General features: G+C 43.1%; 1 protein-coding gene across 1 annotated transcript; it reads right to left on the reverse strand.

The window, feature by feature from the left end:
- Positions 1–15,219: 15,219 nt before the first annotated feature.
- Positions 15,220–18,193, reverse strand: fd102C (forkhead domain 102C). Its single transcript, XM_034319534.2, has one exon. The coding sequence runs from the start codon at positions 17,944–17,946 to the stop codon at positions 16,705–16,707; it is 1,242 nt and encodes a 413-aa protein (XP_034175425.1). The 5' UTR covers positions 17,947–18,193; the 3' UTR covers positions 15,220–16,704.
- Positions 18,194–20,231: the final 2,038 nt, after the last annotated feature.

Raw genomic sequence — 20,231 nt, forward strand, 5'->3', positions numbered from 1 at the left:
GGTGGTTAGGTGGCCTTTCGCCCCCTTTTGCCAACGTCCCTGCCCTCGAAATGCGTTTTCACGCCAATTTGTCTCTCCGGAAGCTTTCACGAGTCTTTACGCTTCCCTCTCGATGGTCGCGTTTCTCCATGTAACCACGCACAAGCGCGACATTTTGTCGTCCAACGTTGCAAACGCTCGACGCGAGAACAAAATCGGCAATTTAAAGATCGTCCACTGTCGCCGTTGCTTTTTCAATTTTTTTCTTTTTTTTTTTTTTTTTCAAAGGACCGGTTGCGATTTTGACACTTTTTGCTTTTGTGTGCGGAAAAGCATCGGGAGAAGTGTGGAAGAGCAACAGACACTAAACTTGTTATCGTCTCTAAATTTGGAGAAAAATATACAATGGCAGTAATGGTAGGAAAATTTAGAAAATCAAAAAATTAAAATTGTGATATTGTTCGGGGCTGTATTGGTACATGTTTCGAAATCCTTGATCCAACGTCAAAGTATTATTCACATTTTCAACCCTCTAATCTACCCCGAGTAGGAAGATCGCGATCAGTTTGCGGTATGAAAAGAACGAAAGCAGAAGGAAGCGTGCAAGCAGGCACAAGGTGGATCCTTGAAAAAGGTAATCGCATTAATCGCGCGAAACCACAACGGCTTCTTAATATTATCGGCATAGAGTATTCAGCGAGGATAATAGATTCGCCGATTGGAGAAGGTCGATTCGACGGGTGGCCGGGCGTGTGTATAATAACGAGAGGAAACCCGAAGGAGCTTTTATTTCCCTCGGGAGCTTAAAAAAGGCCCCATTCGACGAGGCAGAGCGAGAGCAAAGACGCGGAAGATCGTATCGAAGCAGATAATTGGGCGGTCGGTGATCCTCTTCTCGAAACCCTAAGCGTCTCGCTCTCTTCTTCGTCGACTCGTTTCATCAGCCTACGGATTGCTTTAATTAAAAGCAAGATCCGAACAGTCGTGATCTTTTCCTTTTTCTTTCCTTTTTTGCTCCTTTCCAAGCACGGAGGAACAAAATTGCTTCGGATCTGATTATCTGCTATCGGTCTATTTCTCAGCAGCACAATGTTTGATATTAAAGAAGAAAAAAGGTGAGTTCGCTTGGTTTTTTGTTCAATTCCAATTGTTGCTCCGATGATCTATGAAACACTTTTTATTAACTTCCATTCCACCCTTGCATATTGCTCTGGTACAGGAAGTTAGATCACATACTCGAAAGCTAAGAATGGAAAAAAAAGATATTTTGAAGTGACAGTTTAAGAAGTGAATTTTTCATTCAGAAGGTAACGCGAACCGTGTCGTGAGCCACGAAGTCTCAGGTTCTACGATGATGGCGGCATCGATGGGTGATTACAGGCCACGTCTCTCGCTGCCAGGTCGAAAGCTCGTCGAATCGAAGGGGGACAAGAAAAGAAGCTCGTAAGCAACAGCGAGGCGTCTACGGGTAACGCAAGCGGATAGAAACCGGCATTTTACTTGTACAGCTAAAGGGTGGGAGATCATCCGCTAACGAACATGATTCTATTCGATGCTGAAGGTACAAGAAGAAGCTTCAATTGATAGATAAAAGCAAATTTAAGGTGGGAAATATCTTACTCAAATTACACGGTATTACTTATCTTCCGCACCTTATGAATGTTCTTTCATCCTGAAGTAAATAAAGAGTCTTTTATCCTGGCGGTCGAAAGGTGGACAAAAATGTTATGACAGTAAATTGAATTTGTTTGTCAGTGATACAGGGAACATTGTATAATTTTAAATTACAAAGACACTTCCAGCTGCTCCTCCTTTATTTTTCACTTCCAATGAAATTAAGGGATGATTTGTGTATCATATAAATCGAGTCTTTGAAGAAAAATGATTGAACATGATTTATAAATTAAAATTACAGGGAACTCCAAGTACAGTTAAACGAGTGTGCCTACAAATAAAAGGTTCGAAACTGTAACAACCGTGATAGCATCGGAAAGAGCAGCCATGTCCATTAAATATGCTTGCGTAGTGGTTTCAAAGCGATCAGAAAACATCCTCTCGTCGTGGTAGCGCTCCCCAAACAACATCCTCTAAACAGGCCTAGCGTGAAACAATCCTGACCGAAAAATTCTCTAAAATCGTCTGGCACAATTCGTTGCCCGTGCCATGGAAGGCAAAGTTTACACTCGAGAGTGAAAACGAGAGGGAATAATACGACAATGGCGGTGCGTCCGCAGGCACCACTCGAGCTGAAAGGGTCGAGTAGAATCGACGAAAAGGCAACGACAGCGAACGGACAACGACAGAAATATCGTGATACAGTCGATGAAGACACGGAGAACTGGTCGAGGATCGAGAGGTAGTAGGAGGAATTCGAAGAGGATAAACCCGTGGAGTATCCTAGAGGGGATGAAGAGAAAGGGCGAGGAAAAGGAGCAAGAAGTAGGAGGAGGCGCGGGATTCGAGTCTTTGGAACAGGCAGGATAAATAAACGCAACGCGCCGCCCTCTCATCTCGAACACCTCTATTTCGCCGCTATTCGAGACGCAAGTCATCCTTCGTTTCTGACCGCGGCAGACGAGAAGAAAAAAAAAGAAGGATCAGCAGAGAAGACCAACAGCGCCAAGCTGAACCATCTTCTTCATCGCTTTTCCCTATTCACTATGGCTGCTCGGTAACAGTCTGTTAGAAGACGAATTTATTCCCCTCCCTGGCATGTTTCGAGAATTAGACGGTTGTAGGTGATTTTAAGATAATCCATCGACCAGTCGCCAAAGGGTTGAAAGTTTAACGTAAATCTGGAGTAACGAGCTGTCCGAGCACCTGTCGAATCCATTATAAGTGCCTAAGATGTTTGTAATGCGAACAAGTATCCAGAGGTCACGTGAACGGTACCTGCCATACTAATTCGACAGTGGTCCTTTCAATCCGCCAGCTCCTGGCTTCGTAATAAAGAATGACCTGTGCCGGAGGCGCCCTTTCCAGATTAGTGTCTCCGGTAATCGGCTTTCCCGGAACAATCAAATCGCCGTGGAAGATCTGAAAGAGGTAACTCGCCAAACAAACCTCGTTTCGACTAGTGAAGTGACAGGGAAAAGAAACTTCTGATCCGTCTTTGCTGATTTCCTAACTTCTCGTCTGACCATTCCAGGCCAATCCTCTAAATACTCGAGATTCGAGATAAGTTGCAGTACATCTGCGATTAAAATTGTTTTCCACTAGTGTGAAACACTGAATTTTGTTTGATTAACTACTTCAAGCTTCTACGGCTTCTACCAGTTGGAAAAAGATATTTTCTGATGGAAAGGGAACGGGAGCTAATTTGCATTTGGAGGATGGAAGGCAAGCCTATACTTGGCTAACATAAATTAACCAAGGTTTAGCTCGGCTCAACGGGGGTAAAGGTTAAAAATGATAAAACAAAAGGGTTAAAGTAATACCGGAGGAAAGATAGGAGGATTCGTTGCGGACATATCGGGCCGATTTTCTGGATCGTACCACATTGGGACGAGTTGGCGCATGATTTGCTACGCGATTACCTGTAATGACGCTCGACCTCTCACGGGGGTCGTGGACCGATCCTCGTGTGTGGGTACAGCTTCGTGACAATGGTCGCTCATTATCGGCTCGCTATTGGCCTATTGTTGGCCGGTGAGAGAGCCGGAACGGCCTTACCGACTGTGGCGACCAGTGATACCGGCTACACCGCACCATGGTGACTCGTCCTTTTTCCGACTCGTCGTCAACCTGAATCCGTATTACAAATGCTGTCACGCCACGGTACCAGCCGCACCGAGTGCAACGTGAATGGTAAAAGGTGAATTTCAACGATCTATGATTTTAATGCGACGAACGCTCAACTCGCTCTCTTCCATCGGCCCAACAATCGGATGGCTGCTATTCCGGGGGATAATGCGGTAACCGGTGGTGAATATCACCCTAGTCTCTTCGATAAGCTTCGTCTTTTTCTTGAATTTCTTAGAATCCGATCGTTTGAAAATTTGCTAAGTATTCTTCAGGAAGATTTAAAAAAAAAACATTTCACATTAATCTTTGGCAGAAGGTAAATTGCTTAAGACTCGTCTAACGAGGTCAGTTCTTCAATAGCAGGCTAACCCTTTCAGAAAGGGAAGCAGAATGGTGGCAAGTTTTCCTCGGTAATTTTTCAGCCGAGGACGATCTTTAAACGGCAACACGGCCCCTTCCTTCCTGTCTTCAGGCTCGATTAATATTCCGTCGTTTCGACGGCCAGCCTCACCGAGAAAAACCAAGAAAAATAATTTCCCGTCTCATCCGAGTCAGCCGACGTGGCCTGTCCCTGTAACCTTCCCCGTTCGCAACCCCTTCACGCCAACCCCCTTCCATCGTACCTAGGTGCAGCCAGAAAAGCAAGCAGAAAACGTAGGCAGAAAGCTGAAACCCGATGGGCGCAGCCAGGACGCGCTAAAACATGCAAAATCATGCAAATTGCGTTCGTTCGAACACCACCTCCACCTCCTCTACCTCCGACTCCACCTACAGTCTGTCTCACAAGAGTTTATCCATCCTATCTCTCTTATCAAATGATATAAAATTATAAAATATTACAATACAATTATTAGAATTTACGGTACCATTCACTTTTTGTAATTTCTTTCAATTTATGACTGTAAGTATTTAGCTGCATTTGCAAAAGTCAATGGCAACATAAGAAAATGCTCTTAAGTCTTTTAATATAGGACGTAATCTTCTCAAATCATTTGCAATTCATGATTACAATTACAAATGATTTCTAGCAGCCCTATAGTACCTCTTGCAACTTTCTTTGATTGACTAGTATGTTTTTGTGAGACAGACTGTACATCGGCTTTCTCCAGCGTTTTACCGATCCCATCGTGTCTCTTTTCCCTCTCTTTCTCTTTGCTGATCTCTTTTTCTCCGTTTTCCCTAGGCATCGTCCGTCTTCGTTCAATCGTTTTACTTTAACGTTCATCTCTTCTTCGCTAAACCCCCCCTCGCGCGAGTGGCAGCGTCAAAAATGTTTCGACGATTGCGTGCCGCGGCGTTTGTTCCTTTATTTTTGCCGAGGGGTGGAATACCAGGCCTGGGCGGGGCTGCTGCCCCCGGGACACAAAGGGGATGAAACTTCGCTCGCCATATTTACGTCTCTACGCAGAGTGGGAAACGAAAAAAAGGCCAGGGAAATCGTTGTACAACGGTCCAATCCTTTTTTTCTTTCTTCGAATGTCGTCAAGGATGGACATACCAGCCGCGTTGCTTGTAAAATAATTTTATCTTCTTCTTTCGCAAACAGGAAGTATTTCTAACAAGAGATTTCCTCCTTCTTCATAATTTCGTCATTTTAATTAGGGGCGAAATAAATGAGTCCCGTAGATATTTTTAACGGCAATTCTTTTCTTCAGCCTCTATTATTAAATTTGCACTGCAAAAATCACGTATTAAAAAAAGAAACATTTTTCTATTTCAACCGGTAGAACAGCATCCCTCAGTCGTGTTTCGCATTTGCTGCTAGTTTTTCCGAGCTTTGATAATCCCGAAGAGGGAGCCTACCTAGTCCGCGTAATCCGACTGCTGTTTGCTAATGAAATTAAAAAATAATAAAAAAAAAAAGAGGATAAAAGTAGAGGTCTTGATGGACGAAAAAAAAAAAGAAAAAGAAAAATGAGACTCGACGCCGAGGGGATTTTCAGTGGCGTTGATTAAAACCACGACGACGTATGGCTGCATTTGACGAATTCGCGGCGCTGTCCGATGCGGCGCAGAGCCGATAATACGCGTGGGTGGTTGGACGCGTGTTCATTCGCTGCTATGTAATCTTTTTTCCTTTTTTTTTTTCCGTTCCACCAGCCGCCACAAAAGAAACGGAATGGCAAATTTCTGAGAGTGGTGGCCGGCCATTATAATTGAACACGCATTATTCTTCATGCATAAAGGATACTTCGTGTATAGAGGGACCATCTCTCGCGGACCTGCATATCTTCATTATCGGATTAATTAAAAATTGTTAATTAAAACCCTCCTCGTCGCTCGATACTCTTAAAGCTGATCTTTTCAGTCCCTCAGCGCCGTTTATGTTCATTATTACTGAGGCGATTCAATTTGTTAAACAAAATTTTTTTTTGCAATTAGAAGTTCAAGGTAATTATTTGAAAATTTTATAATAATGATGTAAAGATTCATTTTGACAATTCAGTGTTAGGGATAATTCAGTAAGAAGCTTTTAGAGTATACATAGTAAATAAGAGGTGTTGGAAAATTAGCTTTAGAAACAGGGAAAATCCTTTCGAGTAGCATTTATAGAATTTCTGTGAACTTGTTCATGGCAAGCAACCGAACGGCTCGTAGAAGAAGCAGAACGACGAGGATGAAGTACCGTTTCGAAACGGGGTAAAACCTTCCGACTCATCGCGCAAAATTACCCAGTCGAGTGGGTTCCATCTCGACGAATTAGCTGAAATTTTCTTTTTCGTTCCATTGTAACCGGGCCCCGATCTGACACTGATATAAGCCTGCTTTTCAGACGCTCACAAAAGGAGATACGTGGTTAGAAATACATTCTTCTGCCTGTCCTTAAATTCACCGGTGCTTGTGTTTCATCGAATAAAAATAACAGCGAAACAATGTTGTGTCAATGATTCGACGTTATTGAACGTTGTCCGTATCGGTTTCCACCTCGAGCCTTTATTCACGACACATAATTATAATATTATCCGTTCTTTTAATTTCGACCTTAGCCGCATTCATTCTTCTCTTATTAGCTTCGTATCCGTTAGAATCGAATTATCCTTCCTATCTTTATAACGAATTCTTTCTTCACTCGATTTCTCTTCAATTGTTTGTTATAGATAGCAATCATTTTTTAGAAAAAATGACTGAAAATTGAACGAGTGCACTTGTAAAAGTTTCCAAACTGTAAAAACTTCTTTCAACTGTACCCCTTTTCTCAAGACCCGGCTCTTTGAAAGAATAGTCAATATTTGTTCACGGTTACATTCTTCCGATAACATTTTCAACGTCTCGATCTTTTCGATCGAGCACTTTCTGTTGACCATACGTGAAAAGTTCGCGGCCAAAAGCAAAACGATATCAATGAACGTTAAGATGTTTCGTGATGCTTGGTTGCCGAGAAGGTAGAGTGATTCTTAACAATGGTACCGATGTTGTCGGACGCGGTACGGCTTTCCGATGTTTATTTAACTAACAAACCATGATGTACGTATCAAACTCGCGAGCTACCGATGTCACCCTTTGTCGATCAGTGTATCTATATTTTTCGATCGGCATGACAACAATGCTAACATTGACCATTTTTTTAAGCATCTTTATTTAAAAATTATATGAAACTTATGTTTCACCATCGTCAAGCAAGGCCTCTGTATTCACCCCTGCATACATAATTGTCTCCGTTGCCAAAACGACAAAGGTCTGAATTGTTTGAACTTCCGCAGAGTGCGATGGGCGATGAAAATCAAGAGGAGCGAGTAATCGTGACCCCAGGACTCGTAGGGTGGAATTAGTATTCAGGGGCGTATCCGCGAGCGTTTATTTTCCAAAGACCGGTAAATAGGTCTGGCTCGACCCACCAAGGTTCTACCATCTAGCTACGGTACACTTTCCGCTCGTCCCATGGTGTAATGGGCATGTCGTCGCAAACTGTTGGGACGTTTAACCGACATAAGCAACGCGGTGTTCGATGCGGCGTCGGCGTGGAATCGTCCTGTCTCGTCCCGTCTACCGAAGGGTAGAGACCGATGGGAAGAAGAAGAAGAACGATACGGTGACGAAAAGAGAGGAAACGGGAGACAGAGTCGGGGGCGGTGCATGTCGGGAGCAAACTACAGCCGCCATCTTGCACGTGAATGGAATTTCTAAACGCGAACACGAGGATGACACTAGCGGCACGACGCGATGTCCTTTACACTTCTCTGTTAGACCTTATACTATCTGCCTCTATGATTCAGGGACATTTCAGATTCCTTGAACAATCGTGTTATTTTGCAAAAACAATGATATTTCTTTTCCATACTTAAATATGCAATATATTGAAATATTAATTTTTAATATTGTCCAAATAAAATCAGGTGAACAGATTATGACTGGTTCACCCCTTCTTCTTTTTCTTGTCCCTGTGTCTCGACAATAGTATTCAATTCACCCATTGTATAAAATTTTCTTCTTCAGAATGACCTCCCAAATATGCTGACAAAGTTTACTAGTTTCGTTGCGAAACAGGCAATAGAAGAAATGGATAGTTAAGTGAGCGAGTACTAACGAGAAAGTTGCCGGTGACGTTCCTCTGGCGACGAACACACGAAACAGACTTTTTTAAATCCAACAGCTAAATGTCATGTCACTTGATGTTCTAACGAAGCGCCGAGTCACACCTGCCCGTATCTTTGCATCTCTCGGCAAAGTGACATTTGCGACTTATCCACGTGCCATCGTAATTAATATTACGTCTATGTAGGTAATTAACATTAACGTCTTTACGCCAGTCAAACGAATCCTTTAGCTGGTAGAAAGGAGAGAAAAAAAAACAAAAAAAATCTAATGACCTTATTCAACGTCAACGGTCCTGTAATTACCCGCAGGCTGGTGTGCACGAGGAAACGGTAGCCCCCCCATAGCGATTAGCAGTCCCTCGTCGATTACCAAATTAGCCTAAATAGGGTATAGTGTTTAGGGAGACTCTACGTGGACCCAATGCTAATCGCCGACAGTGTGTAAGGACATTGGCATGGGTGGAGGTTTTCGAAGCGGTCCTGTCACCGGTTTCACCATTGTTTCGTGGAAACACGTTGGGAAGGATAGAGTTGTACGGACAACTAAAGGATACCGTGTACTTTCCGACGGGTCAGCTTTGAATTGAATTCCGGTCTACTGTTCTACCCGTTCGTTTAATAAACATTAGAATATCGTGAACGGTTATGGTGAAATATTTTGATATTTAAACAAGAAGATATTCGTCTCTTTACACTTGGTTCAATAATAATATTTTCAACCTTTCGAACATAGACTGAATTTTTTATACTATTAATATACTAATTCTGTATTTAAATCTTTATTGTCTTTTTTTTATTGCTTTGTTCGTCAAAAAAAGGTGTGATAATTTTTGATGTTTCTCTCTAAACAAGAAAAACCACTGGTATATCTGGAAAGGATTAATTCCATAGTAGGCAGGTTCAAAGAATAGCTCAGGGCACAAAGTAGCAAGGCTGCTATAATGAGCGTATTAGCGAGCTAAATGCTCGTTACACGGTCCGTCCCGGGAGAGCGAAGGGTAAAATTTTGCCCCGAGGACCAGCAACCCAACTTTCCCTCGGGACACGATCGGCACTTCGATTCAGAATCGGACTATCGAGTTTCATTGGGCAACTTGGCAAAACTAGCCGGCTCCCTGTTACCAACCCCACACTCGACTACCCAAAGATCAGAGACGATCATTTCATTTTCTATTAAATCTATAAATGTATCAATAATTTTTACATAGATTCTGATTATTACGTCTCATCAAAGTTACATAATCGCATTATTTAAGAAGCTGCATCGTTCCTCTCCGTATCTTTGAAAAACAACATTCCTCGGCGATCATCAGGGTCGTGGAGATCCCGTGGTCAGCTGGTTTCATGACCGAAAGAAAAAGAATGTACGATGGTGGACGGTTCGCGTGTACGTTCGAAGCTGTGGTCGCAGCAGTCTGAAGGATCAAGCTTTTATGCTCGATCGAAACAGCCGGGTTACGGACGGGTAAAGCGTTTTCGGTGCAAGAGGCAGGAAGCAAAGAGGCAAAAGGTAAAGAGGCAAGAGTCGCGGATGGGTTTTCAAGAAACGTCGTCGATGTTTGCCGCGGCCAAAGTGGTCTCGAGTGGCGTCCATTAGCTGGCCACGCGGTTACGTTCGCGTTTCGTCTCTCTTCATCTTTCCGTAGCAAGTATCTCGCTGAACGCGTGGAAAAGTACACGCTCGAGGGGCAAAGAAAGCCGTGCGTGTGTAAAGAAATATCGTGGAAGACACCTCGATTGCATGGCTACCGGCAGCCGCATGGCAAACACAGGCAAAAGCAGCAGCCCTCGTATATACGCCGCTACCCTCTGCATATATACCTATATATCGTACAAGTGGCGTTCTTGTCTTTTGCTCGTTTTTCGAAACGTCTCGAGTAGAGGACCCAGTCCCTCTATCCTCCTACCGTATCGCTCTTCTCGATGACGAACTTTCATTTGGAAACCGATTTCTTCTGGTTCATTTGCAAGATTAATCTCCTCCTTCCGAGTGTTTATCTTGAGGAAGGACTTAATTGATTCAATTTACTTCGGGGTGACGATACTTGTCCGAAGAAAAGTGAATTTAAGTTCAACCCCTTGATTCTTGGACGGCGGACCATGAAGAGAGTCGCAATTTTAATTTAATTTCGTACTTCACCAACTCAGATGCAATGTATTGCACAGTATTCAGGAAAATCACTAAGTACCCAATGACGTATCGTCACGCACTCTGCCCGTTTCTTGAATGTCCAATGGCAGAGAACGCGAGGACACGTAGGCGTCTTAATACACTGGGGTGTTTACGGGAATTCGAAATTCAGTCTGCATAGAGGGCTGCAAGGGACAATCGGCCTGCGGCGTGTTGCCCTCTCGAGACGATTTCTACGGGCCACTTTGAATCCAACCAGGCAGCTTCACGCATGGACGAATGTCATTACCGTCGCACGAGACAATCCACCGTCCCCGTTGGATCTTCGAGGCCCTACCGCGTCGAATTTGTTTCTGATTTGATTCTTCTGACCGTGAGGAGAGTCCTTCAGTAGGCGAACACATGGAACGGGCGAGCCACCGCAACCGGTGCCTTCTCTATCATGCGCTCGGTTACACCCTTAAGTGCGGTGCCCAATCGAGTGCCCTCGAATACCTCACGAGTGCTCCCCGTGGTCCATCAAGGGAAACTCGAACCATTATTTCGTACGGTTCTCGATTACAGCAATATTTTCTTTAAATCTTTCGTTGCTAATTATATAAAATGTCGCTCGATACTTTTGTCGGCGCACCTGAAATTGTGTTATCAGTTTGAAGTATGTTGAAATGGAAATTCGTGTGAATAGCGAAGCTATTCATAGGGACAATAGAGTATCTACAATATAGATGTGTAAAATTTCGTTTGGTTTTGAAAATCGACTGGTGGCATCCTGATAAAAGTAACACGCAGGATACGCAGTGTCGCATTGTCGCGTAGTCGGCAAACGCGTGTTTCGAATTGAACGAGGCCATTGATCGATTCGAGCAATCGACGCCAGGTACAAATAAATAACAGCCTCGATAGCCCGGTCGACAGAAAATAGCCGAATTCTCGCAAAACGCTGCGCCATTCCATAATGCGGATGTCACTGGAAAATATTTGGTAACAGCCCGATTGCTTCACGCCCGTCTATACACAGATTTATTGAAATTCGACATTTCATCGCTGTAAATGAACGAGTTAATTTCATTCGTCGAAATGAAACGAAACGTCCCTCTATCTTGTGCTTGTACATTATTATTTCTAAATTAACTGTTCAATTAGTCTAATTTTGAAACTGAACGATGATGATAATATCAAATGCAAAATTATGATTCATATTTTAATAACGTCTTGGGTAACGTAATGTACCTAAAAGTACTTTCTCATTCCACTTCACTTCTTCATTTGAAATGCAATTCACTCAAGATCCTCGTTTGCGCTAAAAACTTGGATGAAAGAGGGTTACTTCCGGCGGCAATAAGAGATTATTTCAAGACGAACGGGCGATAATAAAGTGGTTTTGCAACAGTCGAAACGATGACGATTCGGCTATGCGAAATGTTTTTCGGCCCATTGTGCCGACGTTTGGCGTATTTGTATTTCGTGAAGAAATATTCGTGAAGCAGCTGGCGTCGCCGCAGGGTTTCGACTCCCCGCGCGATTCTCTCGGAGGTCCGAGATGGATCGATTGTTCGGAGGTATCGAAGCAACGGAATCACTCTGGAGGAAAAATAATTGCGCGAAATTCGAGCGTTAATGCGACAAAAGCGACCCGTGCCACGCGTTCACACGCGACGCTACGTTTCCCGCTTCAACGCGTCCAATTAACAATATTGTGACTCGGCGGTGAACATATTCAGTGTAAACGTTCATTGTTTCGTTACAAGCATAGCGTAACGATGACGAGAAAAATACCGTCTGAAAATCAAGGCACATCCGGTGGAAATTTCTCTGCGATCGTTGAACGCGATTCCTGGTCAGATTCTGATGTGCCAGCTCTATGTCAACACTTTTGTGGGACGGAGGAGGGCGCAGGTAAAATATTAGCCATTCCATGGAGCAAAGTAGAGGACTCGTAAAATGGGATCTCCCATAGGTTGCGGACAGAGGCACTTTGGAATGCCGGTGGCGAGTGCGTCTGACCTGGTCTTTCCAGGCCTCGCGTCAGGTGTTGCACGCAATACGAACGCCTAATAATCCATTTATAGCCGCCATTGTCGGTGCAAAAGTGTCCCGCGAGATGTATTTTTAAGACCCGTTCGAGGATCGGCAAATGAATCCTATGGTTCTCACTCGTGCCTCACTTCAATCGAGAGCAATACGAGACCTTCATCTGCCTACTTACGCGTTTCCGTTGCATAAAAGCTTTCATTGATCTATTATAGGCTGTCCAAGTTTCGATACGACTTCCTTTTTGAATTTTTTTTCTGTTTCTATGGGAAATAATTATGATATTTGCAAAAGTAGATTAGTCTTTTTTCATTTATAATTTGGATAAATTATTTATAACGTGATAAAATGGAAGGAAAATTCAATTAAATGATATGCGTTTCATACAATTTCTTCTCCTTTTTTTTTGAGTAAATTATATGATGCAATTTTTACATGAATTTTATGCACTGAAATTTTTTCAAAGAGCCGCTTTGATTTAATTTCTTGGTCTAAAATGTGTCGATATATTGATTAATTAGATCAAAAGGTGATAAAAGCGGATAAGCAGATAATACATAATATGTACAATGCTTGGACGAATGTACCTCTATTAAATGTGTTAATATCGTGATGCGATATATTCAAGAGCTAGTTCCTAAATATTGAAATACATCGATTTATTCAGTAATGTTAATTTTATACATTATAATCAAGGAAAGTCCAAATGCATGCAACTGCGATTCCACTTGCAGTTTATCCCTGGTAATTTCCAGAATTTCATAAATTTCAGTGAATCCCTTTAAATAAATATTCTTAAAAGCTCGAAGATTCGACGAATATAAAGAAGAATCGATCTTTTGAAATTTCTATAGGAGAACTTGCCGCTAATCCGCGCAGCCGCAACTCCATTTGCAGAGTAACAAGATCACCGACCGATTCCTACTATCCTGTCCCTCTGCGTCTACGATCGACATCTGTATGGGTCGTTCGTTGTACGTTCATCCAACACACGTATCCGGTGTGCATGACGTTGCATCCTGGCCACTTTCGCGCATGCACACTCTCTGCATCTCTGACTGCATCATCGGTTATGTGCATGTATATGCATGACGCGTTGTAGCAAACAACGTGGACGCGGTTCGATCCGGCAATCTGATCTAAATACGTCCGGCGACGATACCCATCGCTCCAGGATCAATCGTTTGTTGAAAGGATTTTCCAGCGAAATTTATTATCGAGCTACGATCTAACCCGAATTCGACCCGTTCCCTGTCTTCTGAACGACGTGAAAATAGGACGGTTCCGACAGCTCTTCTTCCTGTTTATTGCGTTTTCTACAGGCTTCGTTTCCGGCCAACTTGTACCAACGCTCGTAAAAGGATAAAGTTTGAGTAGACAAGGAATTTAACCTGTAAGGTGGGGTCTATTGGATTACGACAATTTTTATTTATTTTTTTTTCTTCTTCTCCAAAATTGTAACTCAAATATGACACGAAATACGGAAGACTAAAAGAGGTGAAGAAGAAAATCATGTTACTCGAAGGATGTCGATCCATCTTCTAGTTCGTGATCTTTACAACAGTGCCACGGTGTTATTTGTTAAATATTCGAAAACTCGGAACGGATAGTTCGTTCAGTGGGTTTGGAACAACAAACGAGAACGGCGTTTGCATAGCTCGAGCAAACTACCCTTACTGTTTTTCTAACACCCTCTTTCGAAATCTGTATTCACAGACGAGCCTTCTGGGAATGTTGATCGTACGAAACTGCTTCGAAACGGATAGGAGGGAAAAATTCTTCAAGATTATCATTCAAATGTGCGAAAACACTCAGTTTCACGTAAACTTAGAAAAGAAATTAAACAAATACTACGTCATTTACTATTTTGAATGCATTTTAATATATCAAAGATTTATTCTCTGATATATAAATGAAAAGTTTGATCGAAAATCGAAATGGAACAGTTTTAGTTTTGTTATTAATGTAGAATTGTGTCCAACGTTTTGAAAGCAAGCAATATCATTTCTGGCCCCTGTTTGTACCGTTTACATCGTCGAAAGCAATATTTAACAAATTGCTTTCATTCCCAGTATCAGGCTTCCCGTGCCTCTGATAGCATCCCATTGAGGATTAAGTTGACGGTAGCAATGCAACTGCTTAAGGTTTCATTTGATGAACCGGGAGACAATAGGATGCTTTGTGATAGGATCTGGTAAATCTTGCATTGTCGACAGCAAAGATTGTCGAATCCAGAAGACTGGTCCAATTTCCTCTTGGTAACATTATCTACTTATCGTTGAATCAATAATCTCTAATCAATTTTGTAAAGATTAATCTCTAATCTTTTTTACAACAATGATAATAGTTGTAACGAAAAAAAAAATTCATGCTGTTTATTAGAATTTTCCATATAACATTTCATAAATTATCACTTTTGAATTTGTTATTTAAACCTTAGGACGCAACCTGTCTACACAATATGAAGAAATATTATTAGATTGGCATTTCTGTTACATATTTCTGCGAAGTCACCGCTAATCAATCCTTCATTTTGCTTATTGTACTTTCAATCAGTGACTAAATCGCAACTTGTCACTCCAAATAATCCTGACAGTCTTCAAGTATGATAAAAGAACGGGAAACGTATGCCAAAATATTTTAGCATACAAATAGAACAGATAACAGTAACATTTAATTCTTTTCAACAGCAAGAAGCAACAATTTTTCATAATAAGTAAAATTTAGAAAATGGAAATAATCTGAAATACAAAATTAAATTAAGATTGAGGCCCTTTCCATGGTCCAATGTTCGAGATTTAATTACAGTTTGAGAATTAATAATTTTCTACTAATTTAAAAAAAAAAGTTAAGGGTAGGAATGTGAGAAAGAATAAATAGAAGCATTTTCATGGGAACAGAAACTTTATTCGGCTTCAATTCCATCGAGATGCTGAGAATCAAGAGGGACAGTTTTCATATTATTTTTTTTTTTTTTTGCGACAATATCTGTTGCATTTGCGTGAGGTAATCTTTAAAAAATCGTGTATTTTGTCTCATTTACTTCACCATGATACATCTCAAATATACGTAGGCACGTACATATACATACATACATACAAGAAGGGTGGGGGGGGGCGAAAGTTTGCACAGATTATATCTTCGTAAACGTTTATACGAAAACGATACGGGTTATAATTAGCACGAGCTATCGTTAAAACTTTCAAACGATTCTATATTACACTTTGAACAGATCGGTTCACTTCAGTCTGATGTAATGCCCCATATTCGAATCTCATACGGGAGAGAACAGAAAAGAATGTACGAAATTACATCCCGTGGTTTCTCATTCTATTTACACGAATTATTTTTGACGATAGAAAACCACGATTGGCACGATATAATAAGTATCGACTCCGCGTCGATACTTGGACTCTCATTAACTTCTCCAAAGTCGAAATTGAAATTCTAGTTTGGACCCAGTGGTCAAAACTGAAATTTTTGGACGATGGCTATCGTTCGAGTTCAGTTTCGACCCCTAGATAATATTTACAATATTACAGTATTAATTATAGTATTAATTATTTGTAGGTCTTTGAAGTTAGAAGTGGAAGTTGCAAATTTGCCAAGACTTAGAGACGTTAAAAAGAATCATAACAATTAGTAGTAATTTTAATTAACAGTATTACTTATACAGAAAATATAAAGATCAGAGAAAATGAGACCTTAAAAGATCAAACTAGAATTCATATTTCGACTCAGATTTACAATCACGTTTTCTCTAAAATTTCTACCTATCGTAAAAGGTTAACACAGCGAGCACGCGGTGGAATTCTAATCTCAAACTTCCAGCTACACGTATCATCCTTATACATTCATTTAATATAATACACATATATTTTTGTTTCTTGTTGTCTAACATCTGTTACACGAGTTCATGTACCGGAATCGAACCAGAAAAGTTTTTCATCCCTGAACCGACGAGAGCGAACAGGATGTAGCAGGGGATTCCCTCCGAGAGTAATCAATTCAATCGAGCAGCAAAATGACCGTATGTACAACGATGCAATTATACTAACGTTCGAATCAAAGGAACTTTAGAGTTTTTTCAATTTGGCACAAAAGATATCCCGTTGAAGAGATCCCCGAGCTGGAAACTCGTCACTTTCGTCGGCTTCGGTGGCAGACGCGGTTCGTCCTTACGCGAATTTCCAGCAGTCGCGTATCGAACAGCCTTCCAGTAATTGCCGGATGATCGACCGACGGGAAACGATCATCGAGTCCAAGACACTCCGACACGATCCATTAGACGCTGGGACCTGTGTTCGAGCTGGCCGGTACGTAGTAACTTCTCACTTGCAGATGATTCTGAAGATGCAGTCCGGATATCTGCTGACTATTAGCGTTTTGTATGGCCTGATTGGTCCAATGTCCGCCGGGAGACACGACCTTCGAGTCGGGACTAGCTGAAGGTGTATTGGGCGACGGCAGGGCGTTCGTTTCGGCCACCACGTCCACGTCCACGTCTTCCTCGTCCTGGTCCGCTTCCTGGAGATCGTGCAACTCGTCCTCGCTACAGCTGAACCTTCTCAATTTAGCCGACCTTAGGTCGGATTCGATTTGGTGTTGATCATCCGGCGCTAAAAGAGACGCCACGTCGAACTGCCTCTTTCTCGACGGTTGGAACGAGGAAGACTGCCGCAACGTTTGGCTCTGAAACGTATGCTGTTGCTGTTGTTGCTGCTGCTGGTGCGGTTGTTGATGATGGGGATGATGATGATGAGGTGACCAGATTCCTGGTATCGGTTGCGAGGCGACCGGTGACCCAAGGGTCGCAGGCGGAGGCGGTGTGGCTGGCAAGGGTGGTGGACTTGGACTGTCCGGCTCCTCGTCCACCGCCAAACCCATGTGTCTACGCACTTTTCTTTGAGCTTTGCGCCTTCTGAAGTCACCACGGCGAAAGTCTTCAAGATTGGCTGGGTGAATCGCCCAATAGTGACCCTTGCCGTTCGCGCTTCTGCCGGACTTGACGAAACAATCGTTCAGCGATAAATTGTGCCTGATGGAGTTTCTCCAGCCGGGACCACGGGTACGAAAGTAAGGATAATGTTCGAGGATGTGCTGATATATGTCCGACAGGACTAGCTTCTTTTCCGGGGAAGACAGGATAGCCATGGCGATCAGACCTATGTAACTGTGTTGCGGTTTCGGCTCCTCGGGTATCCGTTGATGATGCGGATGCAACAGAGCCATGGATAAAGCCAATCTGCTGGGGTAACCGGCCGCAGCAGCCGCTGCTGGATAAAGTGGCAAGGGTGCTGGGAAGCCAGGACCCATGCCCAAATGGGTCGGAGCGCTCGAAGGCGGGTGACCGACTCCTGGATGCTGAGGATGCAATTGTTGTGCTAACCTCAGCCTCTCCGCCATCGCGTAATGGTACAATTGAAGACGGTAGTGTTCGAGTCCAGGCAAGAAACCGGCCATTGGATTACCTAACCCGACGGCCAACGGTTCCTTCGCTGGCGGTGGACTCTCGTTACTGCACATCGTTATCTGTTTCACAGGAATCAACTTTTCCTCCAGTCTTTTGCACGTTTCACAGAAAACTTCACGATCCTTGATAAATCATCGAGGATGATCGGTAAAGTAACCGGTGTCGCGCACTGATTCGGCCGCGCAGACGATTCGACTCGGCTAAACGAAATTACAGATCGGCTGACGGTGACACGATCGATCGGCTGGCTCGATGTTTTCCAACGGTTTTCGGCCTGTTTGTCACGATACGCTTCGAGCAACCGACTGGTCATGATTTACGATTCGGCCGTCTGCCAGGAGCACCCATGGCCTCTCCCCACTAGCTCCTAGGGGAGAGACGGCCAAGCTCCGCCCGTTTATCCAGAACGGTGTACGGGTTCCAGGCTGGAAAGCAGGAACCCGTCTACCGATTCTCCGACCAATAAGCACCGAGAGGGCGGCCGAAGATGGAACCCTCTGCCATCCGCCACACCTACCACGATGGATATTGATCCTGAATTCCGTAATCTACCTGAGCGAGGGAGGTGGCGGCGATGGTGGGGACAGCTGTGGTAGGTAACATCGCCTTGTGTGATGGTGCTGGGCTACCGTTCGCGTTGTCCTCTTATCTTGGCCAGCTACAAAGCTCGATATCATAGCCGATCGTAGTAGAACCGTAACCGGCGAGAGAACCACCGATCCCACCTTTCTCCCATCGCGTCTTTCCAGCGACTTCGCTTTTCAAATAACGCTAGTTTACTCGGCTTCTCTATTAATAGCGACCTCCTTGAGTGTCGTCAATCCGTTGGCTACGAAATGGGTTGCTTTTCTTCACTGCTTTCAATGAAGAACGAGCAATGTTTCAGTTTGCTATGCCCTTTTTGTCGACGAGAGTGATAACTTCCCACTTGTTATTTTGTGATTCCAGTGGTGGGAACAATTCATCATTATGTTTGATAACACTTTTAACTTAAGACGCTTGTAAATCTTCTTGAAGAGTTTTCGATTGACTTTCTTAAACGTAAAATTAACCCTCGACAAATGGTAGAAAATGATTGGCAAACGTCAAAGCGAAAATGAAAGCGTCCCGTTAATTGACCCAGGATCCCCGACTCTCAGACCTTCGTCCATGGCCCTGAATAACGATCAAAACTCGATCCTGTGGGGTAAATTCGAAAGGGGAGGAATTTCTCAACGATCCTTCCCTCTTTGCACAGAGTCCTTTTTCATCGCGGTGCTGGATCGACGAACAAAAGAAAACGGGACCGACCGGTCGCATTTATATGGAGGCGACGCCCTGCAACTATTTGTAAGCATCCGCCATGCTGGTTTCATATCTGCCGTTTCGGCTTGCACAAAAACACTATTTTTGCTGGCCGACCCAGCTGCAATATGGCGCGTTTACGAACGCTGTTGGCGTGCATCGACTCCGATTGCAATTGTTGCGTTTCATTGCAAATAACAGCCTCGCGCCCCTCCGCCACCCCACGAAACTCCACCTCCCCTCTCCTTCCCAGTTATCCTCCCTACTCCTACCTTCCCGCGGTTCTTCCGCTTTTACGTATCCGTCCACGGAAATACAGCGTTGATTCGTATCAATCGCCGCGAGTACAACAGTGTCCTCGCCGAATGTAATTGCAACGATCCCCTCGATCGCAACTCATTTCGTCTGTTTTCGTTCGCTACGATCGTTTTTCAACCCTTTGACGCTTTTTAAATGAACACACAGGTTCATTTAGCCATTGTTCTATTTTTCATCTTACAATTTGGAAATTGGTAACTCTTTAATTACTTCAAATCACGATACCAATGAAACGTAGCCGTTTAAGGGATGAGAGCGATGGAAGAAAGCAACTCGACTCGATACGCGAGGAAAGAAATCGGAGAAGCTGTCAACCGAAAGCTATGCATCTGCCACTTACTCGCAGCACCATCCTCGATCGTTATAGTACCTTTTTTCCCCACAATGACACTCCATTTCGTCACAATTATCGCCATTATTCGGTCGCGAGAAGAGCATTTTAGCGACGACGCACAATGGACCTGGTATCTATGTATTATACATACAGCCTGCAGACGAACGAGAGACCATTCCGTGTCAAATCGCATAACATTGGATCTCACAACCTTACAACATTTATTGGTAGTGAGTAGACTGCCAATGTTTATCAAAATATCCAAAATATTTATGATAATGTGGTGAATCATGCATGAGTTTGATTTAACAAATTAAAAAGAAACACAAGAAGGTTTATTTTCAACATCTGTACAAAATTAATACAACAAATCTTATAAATTTGGAGAAATTCTATTTGTCA

This window comes from Osmia lignaria, chromosome 13 (assembly GCF_051020975.1).
Source record: "Osmia lignaria lignaria isolate PbOS001 chromosome 13, iyOsmLign1, whole genome shotgun sequence".
Taxonomy (NCBI): domain Eukaryota; kingdom Metazoa; phylum Arthropoda; class Insecta; order Hymenoptera; family Megachilidae; genus Osmia; species Osmia lignaria.